We start from the raw sequence: 27,420 nt of genomic DNA on the forward strand, positions 1-27,420 counted from the left end.
TGACAAGAGCATTTGTATAAAAAACTATTGTTTATTTCTGCTTTCTTTCCTTACTCAACTCCCATTAAATCCAAATTAGCTTTATTGGCATGAATGTATAGCAATTATATTTCACTTTATTCTGTATAATGTGCCTGTCACATTTACCTGGAATCTGGGTTTTTGGTTTTTGTGTTGTTATTCCAGCTTGTGGTTGCTTTGTCTGGTCCTGTCTTCTGTATGTTTGTTTATAAAAAAATTAATACAACAGAAAACTTAGAAAACTTTTTACTTAATATGTGTGTTTTAATATTTTTGTCTGTTTTATTCTTCCTTTGCATTTTCTTCTCCATTTATTTCCCCAAAGGTATTTATTTCTGTCTCCCCTTTTTACATTTTGTTATGCAAATGAGGAGTGGTTGTGTCTCAAGGGGTCAACTTCTCGCCTATTGGTGGACAAGCCAGACGGCAGAGGTTGACTCTACATGCACGCATCAACAATGCTTGCTCCCCACACAGTCACAAGAGATGGCTTCCTTTAGTGAACTGAGGTGTTTAGCAACTCTATTTGAAGACACTACTACCAGACATGTCTTCCTTATTTTTTTGTGTGGAGCCCCTGACCTACAGAGTTTTCAGTTAATATAAATATGGATCCAGGCTTCTAGAAATCACTATCAGAGCATATTTCTCGTTTTAACAAGCTTTATTTTGCATTATAAAAAGATATATTTCATGTTATTATGCCATATTTTCCTATTATTACTAGATAGCAAGTTATTTAGTTTTAACAATTTTTTTGTTATGACATGTCACTTTTTCTTTTTATGTCAAAAACCTTCTCCTTATTTCACAAATTTTCTTGTATCAGAAGCAACTACCACTACGCACTACCCACTGTACCACTCTAAAGATAAATAGGTTATACATGTTTTATGTAGCAAACTTTATAAAACTTGGCAACAAGGAAGTTTCTTGTAAAAAATAAATAATTTGGTATCTAGTAAGAACAAGAAAATATGTCATAATAACATAAAAAGATACCTAATTTTTACAAGATCCTTTTCACATTACAAAAACTGGAAGTAATTTTTGTCTTGGTGAAAGCAATACGCTACTGTAGTTAGAACATTTTCACCTACACTTTATTAAATTAGAATTTCAGCTGATATTGGTCAGGCATTGAATAAGCCTACATCTAAGTTAACTTGAAATGTATGTTTACTTTAGTTATTATTTCAACAACAAATTACTGGTTTTGTTTAAAAAATGTCAAAAGGTCTTCAATGTACAAAGTTCAAATGCTTAATTTTGTCAGATCAATGGACCCAAAGACCCACACCTATTCATTATAGGCTAACTTTCATATTTGAGAAAATGGAAGCAGAAAATGTTTGACAGTTTTTATCATCAACAAGTAATTTATTCTCAAAAGTACTACTGAATAATTTTCTCTCAACCAACAAATGAATTAATCATCTAATCATTCAGCTCTAGGCTGAAGAATAAGAGCTGGCTCTTACCGATGGTTGGCCCCAAACCGAACTCACTGATCATGGAGAAGCCATACAGCTGCAGGACAAAAACAAAGCAGACAGTTAAAACACTCACATTTTCAGTTACCATTCATAATTTAAATGTCTAAACAAATAAGCAGCTGCCTGGTGTTACGTTCACCTAAAAAAAATGATATCTTCGTCTCATTTGTCAACATATTGAGTTATTAGAAAAGATTAAAAATGGCATTAAATGTGCCCCATTTCTTAATGTGCAAAACTGTGGTGCCTTTTATATTATGATGTTGAAAATTTTCGTGTCTTTTAAATTGTTTTGTATTACATATTTAATTTATGTTTAATTGCGTTGCTTTGTACCTTGTGACAAACTGCCGAGGACTACAGATGGAAAATAGCCTTCGGACAAATTTTGCCATATTTACATGTGTTCATTGATGTGCACTGTCCCTTTAAAAAAAAAAGTTTCACTGACAACGAGTGTTGGGCGTAACACGTTACTGTAATCAGATTACTTTTGTCTATAACTTCAGCAATCACATTACAGTTACTAATAACAAAATCATCGCATTACCTAGCAAACTGGTTCTTGTACTATCTGCATAATGGGAGGAGAAAAAAATAAATCAAACGTCCCTTTTCGTGAGTGCAAAGACATCTTTCGAGGGGTGGAAGTATTGTATTAATTTTGTGAAAGGATAGCGATACCCTCTAGTGCACCTGTGGCGAGGTTCTTTAGCTTGGGCAGTCTTGTGCTGACTCTGATGAGGAACAGGTTGTCTGACAAACGATTTGAGAGACTCAGGTATAACCACTGCTTTGATAAGCATGTCCAGTAAGAGGGAAAAATCTACTTTAAAGAGGTGGTATTCTGCTTTTTGGCTTTCCCTCTCTCCTTTATTGAGTTATTTCTCTTTTTTGTGCATGTAACAGGTTTGCAAAGTGAAAAAGCCAAAAGGGAGTTCCCATCTCCCACAGAAAACTCTGCTCTGAACCGCTTGAAAACAGCTCGTTTGTAGTCCAGCCCTTCACTTCCTGTACTTGTGACGTCACAATGAAAACGCGTCATAAAGCTTGCCGAGTGGCTAGCGGGGTCAGGCACGCCCTCAAACCAAGCTAGGCTGAGCAGAGGCCCTTTGGCTCGACTCGCCTTTGTTTGGTTTTCCATTGTAGAAATGTTGTACCTGTACCTGCTTCCAGGTACTTTTTTTCGTATCACCTCCGTCGAGGTTCCAAGCGAGCTGAGGGATACTAAAATGTGACGTGAAAACAGACAGACTGCTGATTGGTCAGAGAGAATATTCACTATTCACTGCATCATCATTGCTGCACCAGACAGAGGCCAGCAACAGAAAGGTTTATATTTTACAGTTTGCTGCGGGGGAAGCCTGCGCCGACCCACGGGAGAGGAAAACACAGCCGGAAGGTTTTCATACCGCTTATCTGTCTTTACATTCTGAACGTTTTAACTTAAAAAAGAGAAAGCTGTGTGGATCGCTGGTGTGTGTGTCGCATTGAACATTACGTCGCGGCACCTGTGTGTGGTGTCGCTATGATGACAAGCTACGTACTCTGTATCTCTGGGTACTATCTGCAATGGAAAACAGAGCAGGGCCGAGCAGAGGCGAGTCTATCGATTTGCGCTATGGTAGCATTTTTCAGCAAGGCAGCATAGATCGACAAAACACCGGCAACATGTAGTCCTGATGGTAAGATGTGGAACAATAATGTTGTGTGGTTGTGGACTTGTGAGTAACTTCTACCATCTGCTAGGTTACGGTCGCAGTCTGAAGCGGCTTTGATTTGGATCACACTACCTTGTGTCTTACGACCCGCCCTTCTCTGCTTCTGATTGGCTAGTAGGCTTTACCTGGGAACTGCGCATGTGCAACTCCCAACAAAGATTTTGTACAAGTAAGATGCATCACTCTGTTGCTCAAGAGCGGAGCGTACAACACACAGGGTGAAAAGAGGAGCTGCAGCAATGAGCAGTATGAGAAAAATATGGTGTTTTTTGAAAATTAAACCATGTAAACCTGTTCTGGTACAACCCCTAAATAGGATTTTGAACCTGAAAATGAGCATAATACCACCTCTTTAAAGCCATAGTTTGGCAAGTGAGCTACAGTAAGTTTGTTGTGTGGGTTTGGTGTGTTAACTGCACAGTTCAAATTGCATTACATATGATAAGTTTTTCCTTTGAAGTCTCAGCATCATCTGTTATTGTGATGAGGGCCAGTGTCTTATTTTTTTATTGGTATTATTTTCAACAAATTAATATTTGCACTAGATGGTTGGAAGGACAACATATTTTAAGTTATGTAGTATTATAATGAAATTCATTATTTAAAAAATAAATGTTTCCAATGAAATAACCAATAAAAGTTTTAAGCATTATAGTACTGAACTCTAGCCTTGTTCTTCTCTTGACAAATGTTGGGCTGATGTTCACAACTCTGTTGTCAGCTTTGTAATATTAAAGACCATAAAAGAGAGATCATGCATATCTTCTCATTATAATAAGGATTTCGGTTGATCTGAGCATTTATCAGGTGTAACTTATTGTGCATTAAGCATGCAGTAATCCAAAAGTAATGTAACTAGTAGTGTATCTAGTTACTTTCAGTAGTGAGTAATCCAGTAAAGTAAGGCATTACTTTAAAAAAAAAGTAACTAGTAATGTGTAATATATTACCTTTTTTGAGTAACTACCCCAACACAGCTGCCAACAAACATTTTGCCTCAGTGAAATATGTGTTCACTGAGGCATCTTGCTGGATGCTGGACAGAGGCCGGGTAACTTTAAAAAAATCCTTGATCTATTTACATCTATTTGATGTCTGTCATTGCTACTTGGAGTGTATCCGTGCAGTGTAAACTTACTGTGGGAGCAGCCAGCAGCAACATGACTGCACAGGTGGTGGCCCTCTTCCCCAGTTTATCAGAAATCACTCCTGCCAAGATCCCCCCTGTGCATGCATGATGCAACACACAAACACACGCACGCGTGCGCACACACAAACACATTATTCATACAGTGCACAAAAGTAAGTAAATACTTACACTAAGTGAATGTGGGAAGAACATTCATGTAAACAAAGCACCTACCAACGATTCCTCCCACATCAAACAGGGTGGAGAGATCTGCAGCCTTCTTGGCATCTAGATGAGCTGAGACACACACACACTTAATTCAATTCTCTTTTTGGCAGTCTTTTGTCTGACATATGAATGGAGGTAACAAAACTGAGCGGGCTGCCTACTCTCTGTAAACAGCATAATAATGTGGCAGGCTAAGATACTGTATCAGCTTGGTCATCACATTGCAGATAATGTTAGAAAGCTGTGTAAAAATGCTGAATGAAAGGTCTGTACAACTGTACAAAAGGTCAGTCTCCACACTAGCCTAGTCTTCAGCCCCTTTCAGATGTGCTGTCCTTTACATTTATCTGGTGGCAATTTAACATGTTCTTTATTCTCTTTCAGTCTTTCAATTAGAGAGCATGACTTTTTGATTTCACATTCAGATATTGTAATGCTTTCGTCTAAACCCACTCAAACAGCCCCTGCTTGCTCTTACATCTGCTCTGAATCTGCTCAGACTGCTGGCACTCAGGTAAGTTGTTACTTGCACAGATTTTGAGCTTCAGGATGTATTACCTACACCAGTGCCTTACTTTTTACTATAATGGCTACATACTGTATAATATTAGCTGTACAGCACACCGGCCTAACATTGGGTTGTTGGAGGAGAAAACGATGTCACCTTTGTGACTATGTCGCTGCCAAAGTCAAGGACCTCCAGAAAGTGTTTATTTGAATGGTGATAGTACCTTCCTTCAAAATAAATTGATGATATCTTATTTGCAGTACGAGAATACATCCATGTTAATACTGGCTTTCAAGTGTTTTATATTACAGGAACACTGTTGCTAGGCAACAAACAACAGTTAGTTTTTGGGGATGGAAATGTACCAACAGCAAAAGCAACTAGTCAACACATGTAAAAACACCATAGACAGTATATTACTGGATGAAGCGACCCCACTGGTTTCAATGGAGAGTAGTAAAGTCAGTATTTTCCTATGAAATACTACTACAGGCTACTTCCTGTTGGCACCAGGTTCTAGTTTGCATGATCGCGCAGCATAAGCGTGGTTCAGGACGTAGAGCCACAGCAGAAACCCCATAATTCTGGTAGCTGCATAGCTACACTATGCATAGCTACACTATGCAGCACCAACAAAAAGTCTCTTGGCTCCATGTGTTTGTCTGATTCGGATCATCACAGTTTAATCAGCCAACCTACAAAGCGGAAGGAACAAATAAGGTTGTAGTTCTGTTTGGTTCTCACCTGCTTTGGTGATGTAGAGCGGCAACCAAAAGAGGAAGGTGTAGCTGACCAGCTTGGCAAACAGCAGACATAGAGAGAACTCTATCACTCCCTGGAGACAGACATTAATACAAGATTGTTGGTATAGTAGTTTTTCTGTGATTGAATTATACCTTCCTAGCTTAACTTTTAAAACTGGACTGATAAAATGATTCTGTTCTCTAGGTGCCCAGAAACACAACTCTTAAGAATGATAATGTTGCTCTGTTGCTGCAGTAGGGAATTCTTTTAAAAAGAACTTTCTGTCATATTTGCTAATCTGTCGATATATACCCTGACAGCAGTACAAGAGACAGATAATTTGTGGAAAAAAATCAGGTTCCTTTGGCTCCTCATACTTTCACTGTGATTTATTCACTGTGACAGAAACAAATCCCAAGTGCTCAAAGAAATATACTGTTGCAGTATAAAAGTAGTGGCATATCTGTGATGTCCACAGATTAGATCTCATTTACTCAGTGATGCTCAGAGGGATCAGTAGGACAAACAGAATAAGTTGTGCCCTGCAAGAATCAAGATGACTCTTTATTAGCTTGGACCTCAGACAAACATTTCCATTGACTTTCAACTGACTGGTATCCGTAGGGCTCCCATGAAGCTGATGGCAGACGGCTCAGATTCCCTCTTCACAACCACCGTGGGTTGCATGGGGACACACACGCTGTCCCTGGGCAACAACAGCTCTGTGTCGTAACTCTGAAGGAGAGAGACGAGCAAGGCAAAGGTCAGAGGCTGCAGATTTAACAGTTTTTCTGTCCCAGGCACCCGTTCACCTGCTAATTGCAAATTAAATCAAACCAGTAGCCAAGTCAGAGACTTTTATCAGTTGAGTTCATGCAGTAACTTCACTAAATTTGAGCAGTGACCTTTTGTTGTTGTTGTACCTAAATAGGTTTGTCACTGCAAAATCAGATTTAGAGTAATTTTTTTTGCATTAAGTTGTTGCCTTTACATCCAAAGGTCTTTGAGGGTGAACTGATAAATGGCAATCCATCTGTTGATGACAACCGTGGACTGTTCATTCATTGTAGACATTGACTAGTTAACTGTTTTAAAGAGGTGGTATTACACTCATTTTCAGGTTCCAAATCTTATTTAGGAGTTGTGCCAGAACAGGTTTACATGGTTTAATTTTCAAAAAACACCATATTTTCACCATATTTTATTTGTCATTCTTCACAGTGCTGCAGCTCCTCTTTTCACCCTGTGTTGAAGGCTTCGCTTTAGCTATGGAGTGATACATCTTGTCTCTAAATGATCTTTGTTGGGAGTTGCACATGCCCAGTTCCTAGTTAAGGACTACTAGCCAATCAGAAGCAGAGAAGGGCAGGTCAGTGAGAAGCCAGTAAACACGGCTTCTTTTCAGCTGTACATGTTCCCGTTACCAGCTTGGCAACATGGACTGGAGCAAGAGTTTCAGAGTGGTGAGTTATTAATCTGTAACAAAATTATCTTTCATCCATAAAGTTTTAACTGAGCTCTGTCTCTACATCACAGGAACAACTTTCTGTCCACTGACCGCCTGGAGGGTAGCTAGTGTTTGGCAGGGAGAGGAGGTGTGTGCTGCAGCTCACTGTTTTTCCACTGGTGTTTTTGAGGGGGTGTCAGAGTAGCTGCTTGGCGAGCCTTACATGAGGCGTATTTAGCTTTCGAAAGGGAAGCGGCTGGACTGCAAACGAGCTCTTTTCAGTTTAGAGCAGAGTTTTCTGTGGGAGATGGGAACTCCCTTTGGGCTGGACTTTGGGCTTTTTCACTTTGCAAACCTGTTACATGCACAAAAAAGAGATATAACTCAATAAAGGAGAGGGGAAAAGCCAAAAAGCAGAATACCACCTCTTTAAAGGTGGAAGGATTAAAGTAGGAGAGTAGGCCTCAGAGAACTGCATATTGATTTAAGTGGTGCTCCTAATTTTTGTGCTGGTGCTCCTAAAATATTCAGTTGAGAACACCAGTGCTGCTTGTGGAACTAGTTAGTCTAGATCCCTGAACGGCCCACTCTGGAGTCTGGAAAGAACAATTGCATGTGGTAAGCCCAGCCCACCCAACTATCGTTCCAATAAAGTTAAAGAAACTTTGAATACACATGTCCTGACTTTCCCGCACTTGCAGACTCATGGACTTAACCGCCATGTTCCCGCACAGGAAGTCCACGAGTACAGAGTGCTGTCTAAATCTAAAAGCATTAGGACTCAGCATAAGAATGCCTTTTCAGTTATCATCAAGCACCCCCAAAATGTGAATGCTGCTGAAGGAACCATGAAACACCTGGAAGCAATGAAGGAACTGACCTTCCTGTTTTGCACACTATCCTTGTAACAGTAGTATGCCTAAATGGATTACAATGACATGTTGGTTAATACATTGTTACTACATGGCAGGAAACTCCACCACCACCGACTCTCACACCGTTAACTATAATCGATTTACACAGGGCTACCAGTTCCCCAGTACAATCTAAAGCAGTCCATTCCTGGACTATTATTTGATTGTTCTTGGGGCTGTACCTACTGGTGATGAAAGTGCTTCTGAATGAATTTTCCCCTGAAAACACATGTTCTCAGTATGCTTCTCACTACATGTAATGGCTCATACATGAATAATATTTCATTTAAGATTTTCAGTATTTGTGGTTTTCTCAGTGCTCTTCTCACTGGTTTGAAGTGGGAGGGGCTCAGATGAAAAAAAGTTAATGTCAGACTCTTCTATGCATCAATCCGGATATAGAAACATCTGAATCAGAATCTGATAATGGTTGGTTGGTTGTCACTATCAATCAAATCTGATTTAACCAACACAGTCCAGATGAAGAAGCTAAAGAAGTAAATTCCTAATAAATAATACCTAAATCTCTTATCTTTTGTCTATTATGTAGTAATGAATATTTAATATTATAGCGGGAAAAAATCTGAATAAATCCAATTTTTCAGGGGAAACACAGATATACAGAGACAGGAGCATTGCATGTACAATACATTAAGTATTAACATACACACAGAGACAGTCACACACCTGGGTTTTGCTGTCCTTATACTGCAGATACACCTCAGTTTGTCCATTTATGCCATTCCAACTCTTTGTTGGAAACTGCTTGACAAGACAACAAATCGCATTATTAATATTCATACGTTCATGTTCATTTTTTCCAGGCGTTAAATCTGGTGTTATTCTATATCTTTCTTATTGCCAATTAATCCCATGACAGGACCTAAACCAACAGTGCGTTAGTCAGCAGGGTGATAAATAAGCAAAAAAACAACATAAATGTCATCAATTCTGTTCAGTTAAACTCCATTATTCCAAAAGACATTTCCTCAGTTTTACACAGAGCATGATTGGGATTTTTTTTAAATATTTTTGGGGCATTTTGTGCCTTTACTTGATAGAGCAGTGGATAGAGTGCGGACAGAGGGAGAGAGATGGGGGGCGACAGGCAGCAAAGGGCCGCAGGCTGAATTTGAATCCAGGCCAATACAGTAAGGACTAAGCCTTGTCCATGAGGCACATGCTCTACCAACTCGTCATCGTGACTTTTATGATTATTTACCCGTATGTTATTCAGAAATGTATCACTCAATCCAGCCTTATTCCACGATACAAAGTTGACCAGTTTTTGGCTAGACAACCTTCTAACAGATGGTTTAAGTTAGTCTCAATAATGGGCCTGCATGAAGTGCCAGTATAAGATAGAAAATAATTTTTTGGAACTTTGAATAATGCAAAGCTGCCATATAGGAGTCACAGAATTACAATATAGGGCTGGAAATGCAGTATAACAGGTCTCCTTTAAGGACGGATTCAAAGTGGATCCCTGTCATCTTGTCCTTTCATGGAGTGAAACTTTATTGAAATAACTGGGGCAATTGTCTTAAATTCACATCCCAGTAGATGTTAATACCTTTGGTGCATCAATTAGTAATTAATGTTTGAGAACCGATGACTGTTTTTTCAGCCCCCGTGCCCTGTATAGAAACATCTGTATAACTCATAATCCTATTATATTCCAAAGATCCAGCAATGGATGTAAATCCTGAGGCAGTAATGGATGCTGATAAAGATTACATGGTAATACATATAAAATACAAGCACACACAGTAATTAATAATCAAAATAACTACTACTACAAAAAGACAAACAAAGAAAAGGGTGTATATACTCACACTCTTGCCTTGACAAGAATTTCTAGCGTACGTGCTTTTCAGGTCATTTGGATCTGAAGAGGGAAAATATATAGGTTAGTTTGATCCTCTATTTACAGATGTGAAATCCTGCTAAGAGAAAAAAAACTGCCACAGAATGCAGGATTCCATAGCTAACTGCACTCAAAGCTAAATCCACTTCTTTTTTTATGCAAGTAAAATATGTTCTCTAGGAAGTCACAGACCTTTGTACCAACCATTTGTTTGGGAATTAGCAGCGTAAATGGAAACTCACTTTACTAAGGAAGAAAAGGGGTTTACTGTGTCCACTTTGAGAAAGTGCAGGAACTGCACAAGTAGCTAAATTTAAGTTAATAAACAAGCCAATCAGCAAAATAGTAAGATATTGTAGCCCCACGCACGCTCAATGAGGAAGAGGAAACAGACAACGCCCATAGCTGCAATGATGAGCCCCGGTACGATGAACGACAGGCCCCAGTTTGAGGAGACCCAGTAGCCGGCAATCAGGGAGCCCAAGATGTTTCCCACTGAGGTGTGAGAGTTCCACAGCCCCATGATGAGTCCACGCCTGGCAGGAAGATAAGATAGCAGCAACAAAGACATCAGGGTAGTGGAGGCAGAGAGTCCAGTTTGATTGTTATTGTGTTAAAATTGAGCTGTTTCATTAGATTAAATGAGTTTGTAAGAGAGAAATGCATCAAACCTTCGCTAAAGGCTTGTGCAGACTACACGACTTTCAGCAGCAGCAGATCGCTGTGCTGTTCAGACTACACAACCTGCCGTCTTGTGACGGGAGTCTTGAAGTCGTTGTGGCACAACACTACGTGACTGATCGGTGACAGGGGTCACACACTACACGAGCTGACGACTGTCACCCGACGCTGGTCTCCAAACCATGTTTTATTATGTTTTGTGAGGTGACCTTGAGTGTTCAGAAAGGCGCCTATAAATAAAATGTATTATTATTTTTATTATTATTAACTATAAAGACAAAGAATATGGGTGAAAGAATGGATTATCACATGCAGGTAGCAGGGATCGTCTGAGTTCCAACAACGCTCCATCTTTGGATTAGGTGGGAGTTAGACGGAACTTCCAAGATGGTGACAGATGGAGCCACCCACACTGAGCTTCAAAGCCACGCTCAGAAAGCTATGCTTAATGTCTCGGAGTCTATGGCCATGTTTTATACAGTCTATGTGATTTTTTATTACTGAATGAAAAAAAGGCGTTGAAGTTAAATCAGAAATGCTCATTAAATGTTCAGGGTGTAAGTTTTAGTGGCATCTTGTGGTGAGGGTAGCAAATTGCAACCGTCCCATTTTCCAAGTTGTTCTTCCGACATCAGTGTGTGTTCATGTGCTTTTAAGTCAGAATGTGGAATCAACATGGACACTGCTACAAAGATGTGTTGGATTAACATTATCAGAGCAAATAAACACACAGACATATAGTTCACTCTACATGGATAGCAAGTAAAAAAGATTCTGATTATTCCGACACAACATGAATGCACCATCAGTCAGTGCTCACCCCTCCCTTTCCGAGCGAGCAGGAGAAGCTACGGTGGCTGACACGCTCTGTCGTCTCTTGTGCTAAATATTATGCGTGGTCCTCCATTTGTCCAAATTTCTCTTCTTTTCTTACTTCTAATAAATCAGACTACTACTACTATTACTGTTACCTGTGGTGTATGTAGATAGAAATGGCTCATTCTAAGGTAATAAAAACATAACTGTTCTTTATGCAAGGTCTTTCACACCAATGAAAACATAGTTGGAAGGATATTATATCGCATTTCTGTCAATAGATCCTCTTAAAAATTACACACTGAACCTTTAAGCCCCTGACTCACTTTTAAGTAATGCTTCATCCAAAACCATAAACGTTCTTTACTACAGAAGCCAAATTGAAATCCATATTGTATTTTTTCCTCTGCTAAATTCAGTCTGAGAAGACCATACCTTCCTTTTCCAAACCAGTTCCCGATGCAGGTCACTAGACTGGGCCAGCCAGTGGTTTGGACCAAGCCGTTAGCTACCTGAAATCATAAAAGGATAAATGAGGACAGCATATTGTTTTATTTGAAGTGTTGTTCTTTTTACTGATAACTTACACTGCACTGTAACTTTTACTGTCCTGTTTTCTTTTTCTTTGTTTTTAGCTTTTTATTATTTTCCATTTAACTCTTTTAACCCTGATTGTAACACTGTAACTTTTATTATATTCTATTTTGCTTTTAAACTTTTACATATTTCCCTTCTGCTTTTATGTTTTATGTAAAACACTTTGAATTACCTTGTTGTTAAATTGTGTTATACAAATAAACTTGCCTTGCCTTGATTTTATATGTTACCATAATAATGGTTAATATGGTATAACACTTAATTATAGGCTATGATGTGTGTGTAGCATGAAGGGACTACAAATTTGTTTCGTTATGCAGCCTTGTGCTGTATAATGACTAATAAACAACCTTGTACCTTGTAACCTGACTATGTAGTATATGTGTACGTGTGTGTCTCTTGTGTGTTAACAACCATCTCAGATGCTGTCTATATTTGCAGTCGCAGAATAGGTTATTTATTAATTTTCTTATTTGACAATACTTACCACAGTGTCTTTAATAGGGTTGGATACCAGTACCAAAACCAGTACCCTTAAAGTGATACCGATACCATACAGATACCAACAGAGTACTTCATTTGATACCTTGCATAAAATCCCACCTGTTGAAGCCATAGTAGTTGATTGGTAGCCTATTATTATTTTTATTGTTGTTATGGACAAGCAAAGTTATCCATTCTATTTTGTCTTGTTTCAAATAACTGTTATATAAAAGTATTGTGAAAATTTATCAGATTGCTCTCATCCTATAATTAGCTAGTTCATCCGCACAGGTAGTATTATACGTGGAAAGACTACAGTTTGCAAAGTTTTTATATTTGAATGAGAGGAGTAAAATAGTTCAGTGACCAAATAAGCCGTGGGAAACAAATTTAAGGTAATTTTTTGTGTTGAAAGTAAACAAGGGACATTTATTTTGTTAACTAACAGCTGATGTGAATAGCCAATAAAATGTACAGAGAAGTGTTAAAGAATACCAGGAGATAAAGCCAACAGAAACCCAAGCTTGTGGTGATAAACTTGCAACAGTGACGAACATGCCTGAGACCGCAGCCGAAGGTGAGCAGCTGTTAAAATCACGCATGCAGGCACAAAAGGGAAGATATTGTGTGTTTGGATGCAAGCAAAAACATACAAATTGTAATTTTTTGCTGCAATCTGGTTACAAAAGTATTGACTGAAGTACTGGTTTGACTGGAGATGTTTCGATACAACTCCATACTGGGCTGTTTCAGTTGATACTATAAAAGGTATAAAGTAGCGATACCCATCCCTAGTCTTTAAGCAAGATATTTTATCCTACCAGCAATGACACAACAGCTAGCTAATCTGTGCCCTAAGCAGAGAGGTAAAGAGGATTTCCCTCATAGCAAATGAACCTGTGCCATGACCATGCTGTGACTACTGCAAGTTGGCACATTAATCCTTGTGGTCTCTGCTTTAACTTGTTGCCAAATGTGATATTTCATGATTTACTAATGCATTATGAGGGTCTCACCTGGACAAATATATAGAAGCCAAGGCTGTGGATGTTGTAGACATAACCCAGTCCAAACAGGCAGGTGAACAGGCCACTGGTCAGCATGCCCACTGTTAGGTACAGTCGAATGGGCAAACGCTCCCCAATGATGCCGCTGCATGGGCAGATAGTGGTGACATGATAATAACCACAACAACTTAGTCTCATCAGTTAAGTTGTTAAATATCTACCTACATATAAGCTTTGTTTCATAACCTCCACAGAGGAGATTAGGGGCCCTATACACATTCACTGCAGCAGGCTGTCGCTGCCAAGATAGAGGCAGTGTCTCTATTTAATATGAGACACGTTTACGCACAAGGCATAGCAGCGTAAGCAGTGTAGCTCAGACACTGATAAACCAAGAAGTTTTATACACGTCCACACTTCTGTCCATAATCACGCTTCCTCTCTCTCGCTCATCCACCAGAGCTCTCTCTCTCTCTCTCAGAGACTGCATTTTGATCAATTGGTGGTTTTTATAATGTGCCATTCATCCAACATTTAAAGCTATCAGTTGATATTTTGACTGGTTTCATTCATGTTACGACAAAACACACTTAATTAACTTAAGATGATTAATTAAGAGACTAAATACAACCCTTTGTGCTGTGCACCTGACTTCGCAACCTGATTATGCTAGCAAAAGTAAATCTGGACACACCCTACCTACATGCACTTGCGCATTTTTAAGTTTTTAAATATCTAAACCTGCTGAGGGAATTCAGTGAAAGTTTCACCACAGGACAAGGGACTCATTTACAGTGATGATCCACATCCAGTTCTTGTTATCTCACCTGAGGTACATTCCCACTGCATAGGCACAGAGGAAGGAGTAGTCCATGGCTCCCAGTAGCTGTTTGTAGTTCCTTTTATCTGAAAAATAAAGTGTTGTAAAGCTTATAGTCAGCTGTGTTTATAGGTCTCTATGCTGCCACGTCCTTCCGTGATCAAAGCTACAGAAAACAAGCTGTAAAAGCAGCTACGTGCTTTACAAACTCATTTTATAATGTTTTTAAGTGTGTAATTAATATTAGAATCTGACATGCTTGAAGGTGCTATGGGTACTGTATTACAAAGGTATCATGTTGAGTAATATCGAGATGGGTTTGTCACTCATCGAAATCCCCCCCCAACATGCTTAAAAGTCAAGAGTCAAGAAGATACAAACCAAAAGGCTTCCAGCTACAGTCCATGTCTGTGTGGAAAGATGGCAGGGAGGGCAGCTGGCTGCCACTGTCGCCGCTGCTAGAGGCAATGGTGGCTAGTTCAATTACAGACGAGCAGTTCTTATGGAGCTCGCTCTGTCGATACAAAACAACAAGGGCACCATTCAGTTGGCCAGAAAACACCATGTGTTACAGGCACAGATTGTGATATAAAATACACAGTATGTTCCCAAGATGTACATCTTTCATCTGACCATATGTTCTTTATCCATCGAAGTTTGACTTGCTACGTGAAATAAAATGAACAGGGACATTTGATGACATACACACATTTGAAACCACTAAACCAAACAGAAGGTTGACTGGCTTTTTATTTACACCAGTTCAATGATACAGTAAACAAGCAAACATGAGGCAACAACACATAAAAGCATCAGGACATTACATTGCCAACAATGTCTTTTGGAGAGAAAGAGAACCAAAGCTGTGTTCAAGAAGATACCAACCTAGTCTCTAAATCTGTATGTAGATGAACAATGAGTTATTTACCTTGACAATGCTAATGGGTTTCCTGGAAAGGTGGAAGCTGGTGTAAAGCAGGAAGGTGAGGATGAAGGTGAAAGCTCTGTACCTGCAGAGAAGAAACACAAGAGGGCAGCACTGAGACCTGAGGGTTATTTAACGGCCACATCTGAGTGAGAAAACGGCTGAAAGTAACACAATCTGTGACTATCTGCACAGTCTGAATCGTTTCAGTTTTTTTTTGCCCCACACTGATGCAGAAATATATTTTCCTGTGATAATTGTACTACATATTACTCAATACTGACATAAATCCATATCAGAAACATTAAAGGTTTTAAGGAAAGTAGCCTAATTAATGTCTGTTATTGTTATAATAATCATAACACAGCTGTGATCTGGAAATTGGATTCATTTTAAGATGCTACTATTATCATTATTATAATGTGCTGCCAATAGGATGATTGAATAAAATACTGATTATTAATAAGACAAGGTTTTGATGTTTATTTTGGATAAACTGTTATATTAATTTTCGTTTAGAATACACAAACATTTGTCATTAGATTAATCAACTGAGCCAACTAAGCCAATCAAGTGGTTTAACTGACATAAGGGTGTACTACGCGTGTGTGACTACTACTACGAATGATAGTCGTAGTAGAACCTGTGGGGAATTTTATTTTTAAACCGTATTTTAGGGCAAAGTCATCAAATATTTTCAGCTTTTTTATTAGATTTTACTGCTGATTCAATACATGCAGTTTTTATGTCCCAGTGACCATTTAAAGTGCAGTTATAAATCTCCCCCCGGCCTGGTCTTGCCCAGAGGAATTCCCAAGATGGCTGCCGACATGGCTTTAAGGACTTTGCAGATACCAAGGTGTGTGGCTGACATTACGCCTCTCCAGGTCCTATTATGTAACACGCACATCTAGAAATATGTATATGTATTAATCAGCCAGAATGACGCACTCTACAACTGAGTCAACCTCCCATTTCTGGCTGACGTTTAACACGTCAGATCAAATTGTTGGGAAATATTTAGGCACACAAAGTATAAGCTATTTCAGGTGTGGCTGAGGTCTAATTACACATTAAATATGTGATGAGAGTATTATCCTGCAGACATATTCCTTGTTAAAGGAACATGTCTGCACCTCCCGTCTAGACTAAAACAGTGAAAACGAAGACCTAAAATGGAGTTTCAAAAGTTTGAAAACGTTTTTCATTTTATAACTCCGGAGAGCGTTTTATTGCAGACGGTTAAAAACGGAGGACTTTAGAAACAATGACGCACACTCATTTTGGCTGTCTGATTGGGTCTCATAAGTCCTGCAAAGAAGAAACACTGTGCTACTGACAGAGTTTTTGACTTGTTATTTTTATTAAAATATTTTGTACCATGCAAATAACACTTACAGCCTACACTTTTACTGTGCATGTCACCGTATTTACTTTGTTTTACAACTCTGTTTTCCATCGCCACAGCCGTTTTTAAACTCCAGAGTTACATTCAGAAACAGTCCCAGCTCGTTATTGGTCCATGCAAAATAAAATCTGGTGCGGTTCTTTGTCTGCATTACTTTGTTCTTTCAGGAAATCACCGCCACGCACATGCCCAGTGTACCTGAACGGCCACTTGATATGCGTTTTCAGTCGTTTTAATGTAGATACAGATCAGTTCTGATACATATGGTGTGTACAGGTCAGGAGGTCTGCTGCACTGCTGCTGTAGCCTGCAGTCACAGTTGCACCACCACAGATATCGTAAAAGAGAACAGACGGACTCATTTGTGCTCCTGACAAAGCCTCATTTCATCATTCATCAATGTCAATGTTACACCCATCTACAGTTTAATCCAGGATATCCTGCACCTTGTATGTGTACTTTAATTTGCAATTCTTTTTTTTGCTTTAGCTCTCCCGTCATGTTTACACTCATTTGTGAAATGAACTGTTTGCCATCCTGATGTCTGAATGTGTGTGTGTTCAGTGGTAATGAGTAGATTGACGGTAATCATCGGCAGGCTGAAGAGCAAACAGCTGAAGCGGAGCCAGAAATCTGCCTCTCATCTGTTCTAAAGTACATCAAGATGGCTTTCCAGGCCCTTTAGCAGATACTGGAGAAGGACCAAGAAGCATTTTGAGAAGAGCAACTGCTGGATGGCATGCTGTGACTCTATTCCAGTGTACGTCAACAGCTAGACAGCTGGCAAGACACAGCCTCAGCTCCACCACACAGCATAGTGTGTGGTAAAGCTGCACATGACTAACTAAAGAGAAATCTCCTAATCACAATACAACCTACTGCACTTCATGACTGTTTTAGAACGAAAAACCTCAAGCAAAAGGGCCCTCAACAGTTCAAAAATCCTGAATGAATGAATGAAAGAATGGCATAATATGTAGAGCTGAACGTTGTTTATCCAATTGAAAATACATTTAGCAGTTTCACATTTTAATATGTTATTAAGTCACACAGACAATGGTGTGTTGTTCCGATTTTGACTTCCAACAATTAAACAAATAAATAAAAACAGCTTAATCGAATTAAAACATTATTGTGGCATGCTGTTTTGCAATGAGACCCCCCTAAAAAGCCCCAACTCTCTCTCTCCGCTGTGATGTTTACTTTTGAACTGAGATGACAGAGTTGTAACTGCTACAACTTGCTAGTTACCGAAAATACATGCATCCTTACATGCTTACTAATTACTTGTTCGTGATACTAACCATTCAATTCACAGACGGTCCGTTGTGAATGTATTTGTGGGACAGAGAGAGAGAGGGAGCGAGCAAAAGGAGGTGCTGAGTGAATATGTGCACACTGATTCTAATCTTGTTGTTGTACACTTTTTGTTCAATTCTAGCTCTGTGTTTTTTGTGTGAACAAATTGAGAAAGAAGTTATATTACCAGGCAAGGCAAAGACCCGTGTTAACATTGGTGAAGCCAATTGCCAACGTTGGACATTCGACAGGTAGGGGCTCTTAATTTCCAACGAATGGAAATTCACACAACTGCTACCTCCGAATCACTATGCTTCCTTCGAATATCTTGCTGTTCTTAGCCCCTGTTCCACAAAGCTGGCAAGGTGCTTGACCTAGTTCTTGTCTGAAACTGAGCCACCGAATGCCTAACAGTCACACCTCTACACATATCTGACCACTATGTCATTCAGTTCAAGGTATGCCTACAGGAACAGCACCATATGTCTCACATCGTCACAACCTTCTCAACCACTCCCACTCTCTTTGTCTCAGCGCTCTACCTCCCTTCAACACATTTTCCTCACTCGACGTCAATGATGCCGCACAATCGCTGTGCTCTACACTGAGCTCATGCCTGGATATAGGGCTGGGCAATAAAACAATAATGATAATTAACGCAATATAATTTTCCTTGTTATCAATATAATAAATGTTCAATATATCGTCAATAAATATTTGGTTTAATTCATTTGAATCCCGAACAAATTAGCACTTAATTTTTCTATTAAAATATTTATTTTGTTGAGGAAAAGGGACTGAAAAAAAGATTTATTAATCATCTTAATGTTATCATAATAGTTTTGAATGTTCCCCCTCAGATTTGTGAAGTAATCCACTGTTTGGCATCAAGTGTTTGGCCCATTCTGACCATTAAGAAAAGTTGAACCACATAATTAACCCTCTGGTTGCTTCAATTTTCAGTCAGGAGCAAAAATCAGCCATTAAACTTGAAAGAAATAGCAATTTGACATTTATCATGATAATTATCAATATCGAATGGTATGAAATGTTTCATCGTGATTGTTTTGGAGGGGGGAAAATTCTACAAGTTACTGCCTGACTTACACATTTACTGATTGTCAACAACTAAAACCTTATGCAAGCAGTTCATATCAGTTTCACACTGCTGGCAAATTGGCAGTCAGAAATGAAAACTGATACAAAATATCTAAGAGCGTGAATGATTAAACAGTAAGCTGAAATTCAGAGGAAATACCAATATGTAAACAGATGCCACCCACTTACACACACACGCACACACACTCACCACTGGTCCCTGTCAAAGGACACCAGCAAGCGGATCCCAGGAGGAACAGTGGCCATGTTTGGATTTAGGTTTGACAATCAGGGTGACAGGCAGCTGATGAGACCTCACGCTGAAGAGGCTGATGAGGTACATGCCGACATGGTGGTTCTGCCTAGAAATATCAGGAGCCTGAAAAGATGACGAGAGGGAGAGGGGTGAGAAAGGGGAAGTGGAGGAAATGATGAGAGGAGAATGGATGAAGGAGACTTGTAAATGGAGAAGTCCATCAGTGAGGGCATAAAAAGAGTGATAAAAAGTGCCATTTTTCAAAGCTGGTGTAATTTATGGTTTATTTCTCCTTTTGTTTCTACAGCTGAGCTTATTCCACATTCAGTCCGTGTCCGTCAGCGGTTTAAAGGCAGGCTTACATGTCAAAGTTTGACACAGTTGTTTTCAGAAGTCTTTTACTTTACTGAGGAGGTCTTGCAGTAGCTACACTACAGTCACCCATTCTGAATCAACACACAGGACAAATCTAAAATAACAGAGAGGAAAGCTCAACTATGAGAGGCAGAGCTATGTGCAGATCCAGTGCTGATAACCAGGAAAACGTGTAGTCATTCTGGTCAAAACTGTAGTGCTGAAATGATTAGATAATAAATCTATTAGTCAGTGGACAGAAAATTAGTCAGCAATTTAGTCTGGTATACGTGCATTTTCATCCTAGCGTGCTTCTCACGTCTCTTATTTGTCGTCTCCTCGCTCCTCGATTGAACCGGAAGTTGTTCCGCTCCGCCATCTTGAAAGCCGTCCCAAAGCTCTTATTTGCTCTCCGAGGAGCGAGGAGTGATCTCTGAGGAGCTATGAGCAAGGATACCCCAGTGCATCCTTGTCTTTGCCCAGTCTTTGGCTATATTTGATTTGTTTTATGATTCACCGTCTAGAGTTCATTGGAGGTCTGAACAACAAAAGCCCCACACACAACTTTCTTCATTTAGGCTATTAGAAAGATTTTATTGTTCTTTTCTTTTCTGTTTCTTTTCTCTCATCAACTTTTATTATGGAGACAATTTAAGTCAGAGAGAGTCAGAGAGTCTGTCAGCAAGAAACACGTTTTACATCATTTTTTTTTTTTTTTAAAGTGTCCAATTGCTATGCCAAAGGAAAATCCTCAGTGGCAAAATGATCAGAATTGGAAAAAAACAACCTTTCAAATCCTCTGAATGTGTTTTACTAGTCATTTATCAAACAACTGTTGAGCAAGCAGAACATAAACTTAAATACGACGTCTTTGACCTCCAGACACCTTTCCTCTCATTCACAGCGGCTGTATTTTACACATGCAGCTGGCGCTGGATTAATAAACCAGGTGCTGCGTTGGTTTGACCGCACGTGAACGCTCCGTTATGAAGCTCGCACTAATGACTTCCTGTTATAAGATAAAAGCCGTTTGTGCTTGAAGTGTGATGAGACAGCCTAAAGACGGGAGGTTGATCAGCTGGCTCTCTGGTGCGGTCAGAACAACCTGCGTCAGCTCAGGAAGCTCAACCTGCCTAAGGAGCTGCTGATCCACTTCTACACAGCCATCATCCAGTCTGTCCTCTGCACGTCCATCACTGTCTGGTTTGGATCTGCCACCAAAAAGGACAGGAGCAGACTACAACGGACAGTCAGGACTGCAGAAAAGATCATCGGTGCCAACCTGTCCTCCATTCAGGACTTACACATTTCCAGAGTCAGGAAACGGGCAGGAAACATCACTGTAGATCCATCTCACCCCGGACACAACCTGTTCCATCTCCTCCCCTCTGGTAGGCGCTACAGAGCACTGTACGCCAAAACCAACAGACACAGGAACAGTTTCTTCCCACAAGCCATCACTCTGATGAACAGCTGATTTCTGACTCACAGTGTCAGGAACAATTCCTGTGCAATATCCCAGTAACTCTAACTAATCAGCCACCTGTTTACTGGTTTCCACTTATTATTTATTTATTCACCATTCTCTATTTCAGTGCTGTTCATACTATGTCATATTGTAAATACTGTATACCAATACACCTACCTCAGGTCATAAGGTCATAGGTCTTATTTATTTTTTCCAGCATCCTTTGCACTATGCTCCATCACACCGTGTACATGTGTACATGTATGTGTACCTGTATATCATATCCACCTTCAACATGTACATAATGAGAATAATAGTTTACTCTTGCATCCTTTGCACTCTGATCACTGCACTATCTGTCAATATTTCTATATTGTTTTGTTCATAGTGTGAAAATCACCTATATACTATGTATAAATCAACTATTTTTTGTCTGAGTAAGCACAGCGTGAGCAATGTACAATACTGAGTCAAATTCCTCATATGTGTACACATACCTGGCAATAACGCGGATTCGGATTCTGAGACGCTCACCTGTTCCGTTCTCGCCTGCCTGCTAATCTCCGCAGGGAGATCGGGAACCTTTCAAGCAGCCGTGTGTATAGTGGCTCGTCAATCACTTTTCGTTAACCAACCAATCACAGCCTGGAGGAGGCACTACAGCAAACTTTAGAAATGTTTAACTCGTCGTTCTGCATGCAGTTTGTATTTCTGACAAGTCAGACAGAAACTGCTGTTTTGTCCAACTGGAATTAATATTATAGGCTACTAATGGTAAACTACAGTAGCCTCTAGTATTATCTGAAATTATAATGAATTTTACATACAACCTATCACTGCACATTAGCACTAATCAAACCTTAACCACAGTGGTATAGGCCAATATCAGAAAATTTTTTATTTGTTTTATTTGTGAACCAGCTAAATCTCTACTAATAAACTATCTGTAGGCAGATCATCCGAATAAAGTTTACATGTAAATATATTATTATACTAACATTATACTTTCTATTTAATGTTATATATGTTATATGTATTATATTTTCTTTATCACATGGTCCGAAATAACAAGAAAATGCATAGATTTCAGTCATTAGGTAAGTCATTGCCTTCTCTGAACGCTTACCCATCATGCTTACTGTCGTGCAGTCACCCCCCAAAGGCCCATTCTGAGCCAGGAAAAACCCCGATTAGTATCAGAACACGACTGACAGCTGATCCAGCTGTGATCAGCTGCCGCCGTCATCAGAAACGGACGTCGCTTCATGTGACGCTTCGGAGGAAAGGACATCACATGTCTCTAAAAACATATTTCCTCATTCTTTCTCTCCTGGCTTGGTTTCCTTGCGTCTCTCCATGAATCCCCGGTGGGCAGGACTAAGACACAAGGAAAAGACGCAAGTGAGAGAAATGTGGATGCGATTAAGAGACTTGAGATGCGCCCCTAGTTATATGTTTGAGCACATGCTGGTTCATGAAACATAGATGAGCCCTTATCCTTTGTTTTGATAAATCTAAATATGCTAGCTAGAGTACTCTACTGAAAACAGGATGCTGTGACAAACACCTTGTCAAGGTTTCTGACCATTCTCTGCCTTGTGTCTATATGCATCCTTAACTCAAGATGATGACATATGATTATTATATATTAATGTATATTGTCTGCTACATAGCAGAAGGGAGTTAAAATTCAAATTCAATTTGACTTTTAACCTGCTGTATTGTGACAAATAAATTTACCTTGTACCTTGTATGTAATTAGCATCACCCTGCTTAAAAACTGAAAAACTACTACTAAAGGTCACTTGAAGGTATTCTCTGTATACATTTTTTTTAATTCTGTTTTGAAGGCATTCGTGGATTTTTCTGATCTTACAAATGCACAGGATGACATGTTATTTTCAGTGTTGGGCAGTAGTACTAGTTCAATAGCAGCAAGGTGTGTGGTTTTTACTTGTAACGCGTTACTGTAATAATATTAATTTTCCCAGTAACTAAGTAGTGTAACTAATTACTTTTCTAAAACAGTAATATTATTACTAGTTACTAATGCAAGTAACGCTGCGTTACCCGTTACTGAACGCGCCATCCTTGACATAAATCCACGACCGTGCGGAAGGTTAGCGGGACCGGACTTTGTTGTTCATGTCCGCTGTTAGCCAAACACTAAAGGAAGAACGGAGAACGAGGCAGAGAGGCGTTCTTTCCACAGCTGTAAGGAGCTACTGCCATTATTGTGTCACAGTCTGATTGAAAGAACATTGTCGTCTAGTGTAAACTCTGTGCGACCAGCAAAAAGCTTTCAACTGCGAACAATTCTACATCTGAGTTATTGAAGCATCTGCAGAAGCAGCACATCAACATGAAACTGACAGAAAGAAACTCCTGCAGCCACTGATGCTTGGACTCGTCGGTAGAGAGTGGCGTTAAGGTAACGCTTTGTAACTACTGCTCTTATAATAGGCTACATGTGCAGAAAAACAGCCGTTTAAAAGTCGGGATTTACTTGCTTTATTTTTTTATTTCAGCCTCTGGTGTTAACAAGCATTAGGCCTAGGCTATATGCTTTGTGAAAACCATATTCCTTGCTGCTATTGAACATGATGTTAGTTAAAAAGTTGGGAAAGACTGCTTTGTTTGGGGGTGAAGGGGGTGGTAGGGAAAGAAGTGTTTCCCAGAACTAGCCTATAATTTGGATAATTATCAATGCTGATCACCACTTACTGATTTTCCAAACTTTTACTAGGCGAATTTAAATTAACTTTTGATTAAGGAGCTGTATTGAGGAGCATATATTCGTGCAACACCTCCTGGCTCGACTCGCTCCCTCTTTCTCTCCCTCTCTCTCCCTCTCTCTCCCTCTCTCTCATGAACACCGCTGCATAAACCTTTCCAACGTTAAAATCACCCACCCCCACCCCCGCTGTCATTCTGTGAATTCTGGAAAGTAATATAGTAACGTAACTAGTAACGTTACTAGTTACTTTTATCACCCAGTAATAAGTAAAGTAATAGTATTACTTTTTTAAGTAACTAGTATTATATTACAATTTCTGAGTAACTTTCCCAACACTGGTTATTTTCTTAAATGCTTTTCCATTATTAAACTAATCAAAGTAACTGCGTCAGCACTATCTGCTTCCCCCCCAAAACTACACTACTAAATGGGTTTCATTTGTGTTTGTTGTTTTTTTTTGGCCACAAAAATGCAGCAAGTTGTTTACTGTCATTACACACATTCCACCAGGAAGCAGCCCCAAACCACCGAAGAGCCTAAACTTACTGAGCAGCTAAACTGGAGCACCTGTTGAGGGTAACATGCCTTGCTCCATAGTACAGCAGTAGGCCTAGCTGTTGGGGGAAAAGAGCATGTTTTTCATATACTTTCACTACCCAGATTTTACAAAGTGGTTGGATCCAAACTAATGTCTTTCACTTAAGTCACAAAGCGTCATCTCTAACTTCCATGCTATTGCGTGTCCCCCTTACCTGCCCACAGTGAAAGACATGTGGCCTCACACAAGCTGAGCATCTGTTGCTCTGCACATCCATTTGCCTTTGAGCAGCAGCACATCTCTGGAATACCACATACTTTACAGAGGGAAACATGATGGGCCAAGACTGCATTAGCTGGCCTTCATCAAAACACCTCTGTCTGCTGCAGTAGAAACCAAGTGACAGCCAGGAAATCTATGCATTTCAGTCCTGAGACCTAGATCAGTAGACTTTTATAATCACTGCTCCTATATACAGTTGCAAACCTCATGTGACAGAAATAGCTTCCTGGTTTTGCCACTGAAGTTTGTCTGATCGTAACCTGAGACCGATTCTGTGAAGGTGCAGCTGTAACCTCACCAAACCAGTGGCTCCTGCTGCATCATGGTCAGTTTCTAACGTGAGTTACCAGCAAAAATGTCCACACCAAACCAAAGCTAATAAAAACAGAGCAACAGACCAGACAGTAATAATGCGCTTTAAATCCTTCTTTTTATCCAAAATGACCACAGTGTTTGCTGAGGCTGAGAAGATCATCTGAAACTTGAGACGTGTAGTAACTTAACGTTACCTAATGCTGTTGTGTGAACTGTTTGGACTTTTAAACAACATTTTCTCTTTTATTCCCTCAAATAACGTTAGCTATATCAAACGTACTGTTTGATCAGTCGAGCAGTAACGTTAACCATTACTGAAAAGAACCCCCCAGTGTTCGGTAATGTACCGGCAAAGTCAAAGAGAGTAGGTTATCCACACAGAAACCTTAAGCGTTAACTACATTTCCCCTTAAGCTGGAAACACTCCGGTGGTTAAATCGCAGGCTAGGGGCGAGCTTCCTTTTCATTTAACAACAGCTAGCTAGACCACAGCGCGGCTGGATCAGACGTTACCCGATTCGCCAAAAACACTCCATTCCTGCGGATGAGCTTACCTCGTACGGAAAAGTCGACGGCTTTGTGTCCGTTTCTGCTTTTAGCTGAACGACACATCCACTTCCTTGATTTGTGAAAGCTAGCGACTGTCACCTCAAAGCCACTCACACACAGCTGGGCCGGAGCGGCGCGCGCTCCTCTCCGCTGCTCTGACGTCACCCCCGGCTCCCGCTGCAGTTCAGACAGCTGACTGATCTTTGACCTGGGCCGCTCAACGTGGTCCACTGTCGGATATCTCCACTATTACTGCACAGCGAGCAGAGAGTCAGCAGAATTTTGTGCAACCCTTCAGTCATTCAGAATATTCATAATGATTTCGGCTTCCTTCCTTTAGCCTATAGCACCACTCAGACTCACATCAGAATCAGAAACAGGTTTTTTTGTCAAACAGATTTACACATACATGGAAATTGTTGGTACTTCGGTGCTTAACAATAAACATATAAGGTAGAATATGTAAGAAAGATAAAGCAAGTACTGCAGGTTAAGAATCATACATATACAATGTAAAACTGACGGCTGGTGTGGTGCCCCAGTGGATACTGTGACCTCAAAGCAAGAAGTTCTTGGGTTCAAACCTTTGTTGTCCCAGGCCTGTTGTGTGGCCTTTGCCTGTTGTGTGGAGTTTGTGTGGGGTCTCGCTGGGTGGTAAAGATGTGCAGGTAGGTTCATTGGAGACTCAAAATTGCCCTTAGAGTGATTGTAAATGTGTATGGTGGTTTGTGTCTATGTGTCAGCCCTGTGATGAACTGGCAACCGTCCAGGGTGTACCCCACCTCTTGTCCAGTGTTAGTTGGGATTGGCTTCAGTCCCGCTGCAATGGATGGATAAAACTGATATAAGTAAGTAAAGTAAAATATTTAAAAATATCTGAAATTCACAACCATCTCCACTGTCTTAAGAGCTCCAGGTACTTTGTACCTTGTATGTAATGTAATTAGCAGCACCCTGCCTAAAAACTGAAAAACTACTACGGGTCACATGAAGGTATTCTCTGTATACATTTTTTAAAATTATGTTTTAATATCAGTGAATTTTTCTCATCTTACAAATGCACATAATGACATGTTATTTTCTTAAAATGCTTTTCCATTATTAAACTAATCAAGCTGTTGGGGGAAGAGAGCATGTTTTTCATATACTTTCACTCTGTAAAGCATGTGGTATTCCAGATCCAAACTAATGTCTTTCACCTAAGTCTGAACTACACGCCAGTGGGCAAACATTTCTATACAAGATTTCTGTCTGATAGTGCTGTAGCTAAATTTAAGGATGCGATTCCATCAGCTCTAAATTCATTATCAAGTCACAAAGTAACGGAGGACTCCTATGCTAATTTCAGTCCCTCCCAAATCGATCATCTTGTTGATAGTGCTGCAGGCTCGCTGCGAGTGACACTCGACTCTGTGGCCCCTCTAAAAAAGAACATTAAAAAACAAAGACGGTTAGCTCCATGGTATAATACTGAAACTCGCAAATTAAAGCAAATATCTCGTTTAATTTGGCAAGATAGTCTTAAAACTTAAAGGAAGGCCCTCCGTAATGCCAGAGCAGCGTACTACTCGTCATTAATAGAGGAAAATAGGAACAACCCCAGGTTTCTTTTCAGCACTGTAGCCAGGCTGACAGAGAGTCACAGCTCTATTGAGCCAAGTATTCCCATAGCTCTCAGTAGTTACGACTTCATGAGCTTCTTTAATGATAAA

At 39.8% G+C, this 27,420-nt stretch overlaps 1 protein-coding gene across 3 annotated transcripts in view; it reads right to left on the reverse strand.

Moving 5' to 3' along the window:
• The window catches only part of slc37a1 (solute carrier family 37 member 1), a 43,135-nt gene extending 17,265 nt beyond the window's left edge, over positions 1 to 25,870 (reverse strand). For 2 of the 3 annotated variants that reach the window (XR_005444525.1, XM_038719743.1), the window contains exons 1-16: positions 25,714 to 25,870; positions 19,421 to 19,588; positions 15,408 to 15,489; positions 14,861 to 14,993; positions 14,487 to 14,565; positions 13,669 to 13,804; positions 12,008 to 12,084; positions 10,445 to 10,611; positions 10,044 to 10,096; positions 8,896 to 8,970; positions 8,175 to 8,213; positions 6,460 to 6,582; positions 5,848 to 5,938; positions 4,602 to 4,664; positions 4,377 to 4,462; positions 1,503 to 1,551 (exon numbers count right to left, since the gene is read on the reverse strand). Coding sequence is in view for 2 of the 3 variants with exons in the window: in XM_038719743.1 (XP_038575671.1) it covers positions 1,503 to 1,551; positions 4,377 to 4,462; positions 4,602 to 4,664; positions 5,848 to 5,938; positions 6,460 to 6,582; positions 8,175 to 8,213; positions 8,896 to 8,970; positions 10,044 to 10,096; positions 10,445 to 10,611; positions 12,008 to 12,084; positions 13,669 to 13,804; positions 14,487 to 14,565; positions 14,861 to 14,993; positions 15,408 to 15,489; positions 19,421 to 19,476 (1,309 nt within the window). In the remaining variant the exon portion in view is untranslated. The remainder of the gene's footprint in view (positions 1 to 1,502; positions 1,552 to 4,376; positions 4,463 to 4,601; positions 4,665 to 5,847; positions 5,939 to 6,459; positions 6,583 to 8,174; positions 8,214 to 8,895; positions 8,971 to 10,043; positions 10,097 to 10,444; positions 10,612 to 12,007; positions 12,085 to 13,668; positions 13,805 to 14,486; positions 14,566 to 14,860; positions 14,994 to 15,407; positions 15,490 to 19,420; positions 19,589 to 25,713) is intronic. The other variant, XM_038719744.1, reaches the window with a different exon arrangement.
• Between the last annotated feature and the right edge of the window lie 1,550 nt (positions 25,871 to 27,420).

The sequence above is a fragment of the Micropterus salmoides genome, unplaced genomic scaffold (assembly GCF_014851395.1).
Source record: "Micropterus salmoides isolate LMB-PRFRI ecotype aquatic unplaced genomic scaffold, ASM1485139v1 Ms_hic_scaffold_15, whole genome shotgun sequence".
NCBI lineage: Eukaryota > Metazoa > Chordata > Actinopteri > Centrarchiformes > Centrarchidae > Micropterus > Micropterus salmoides.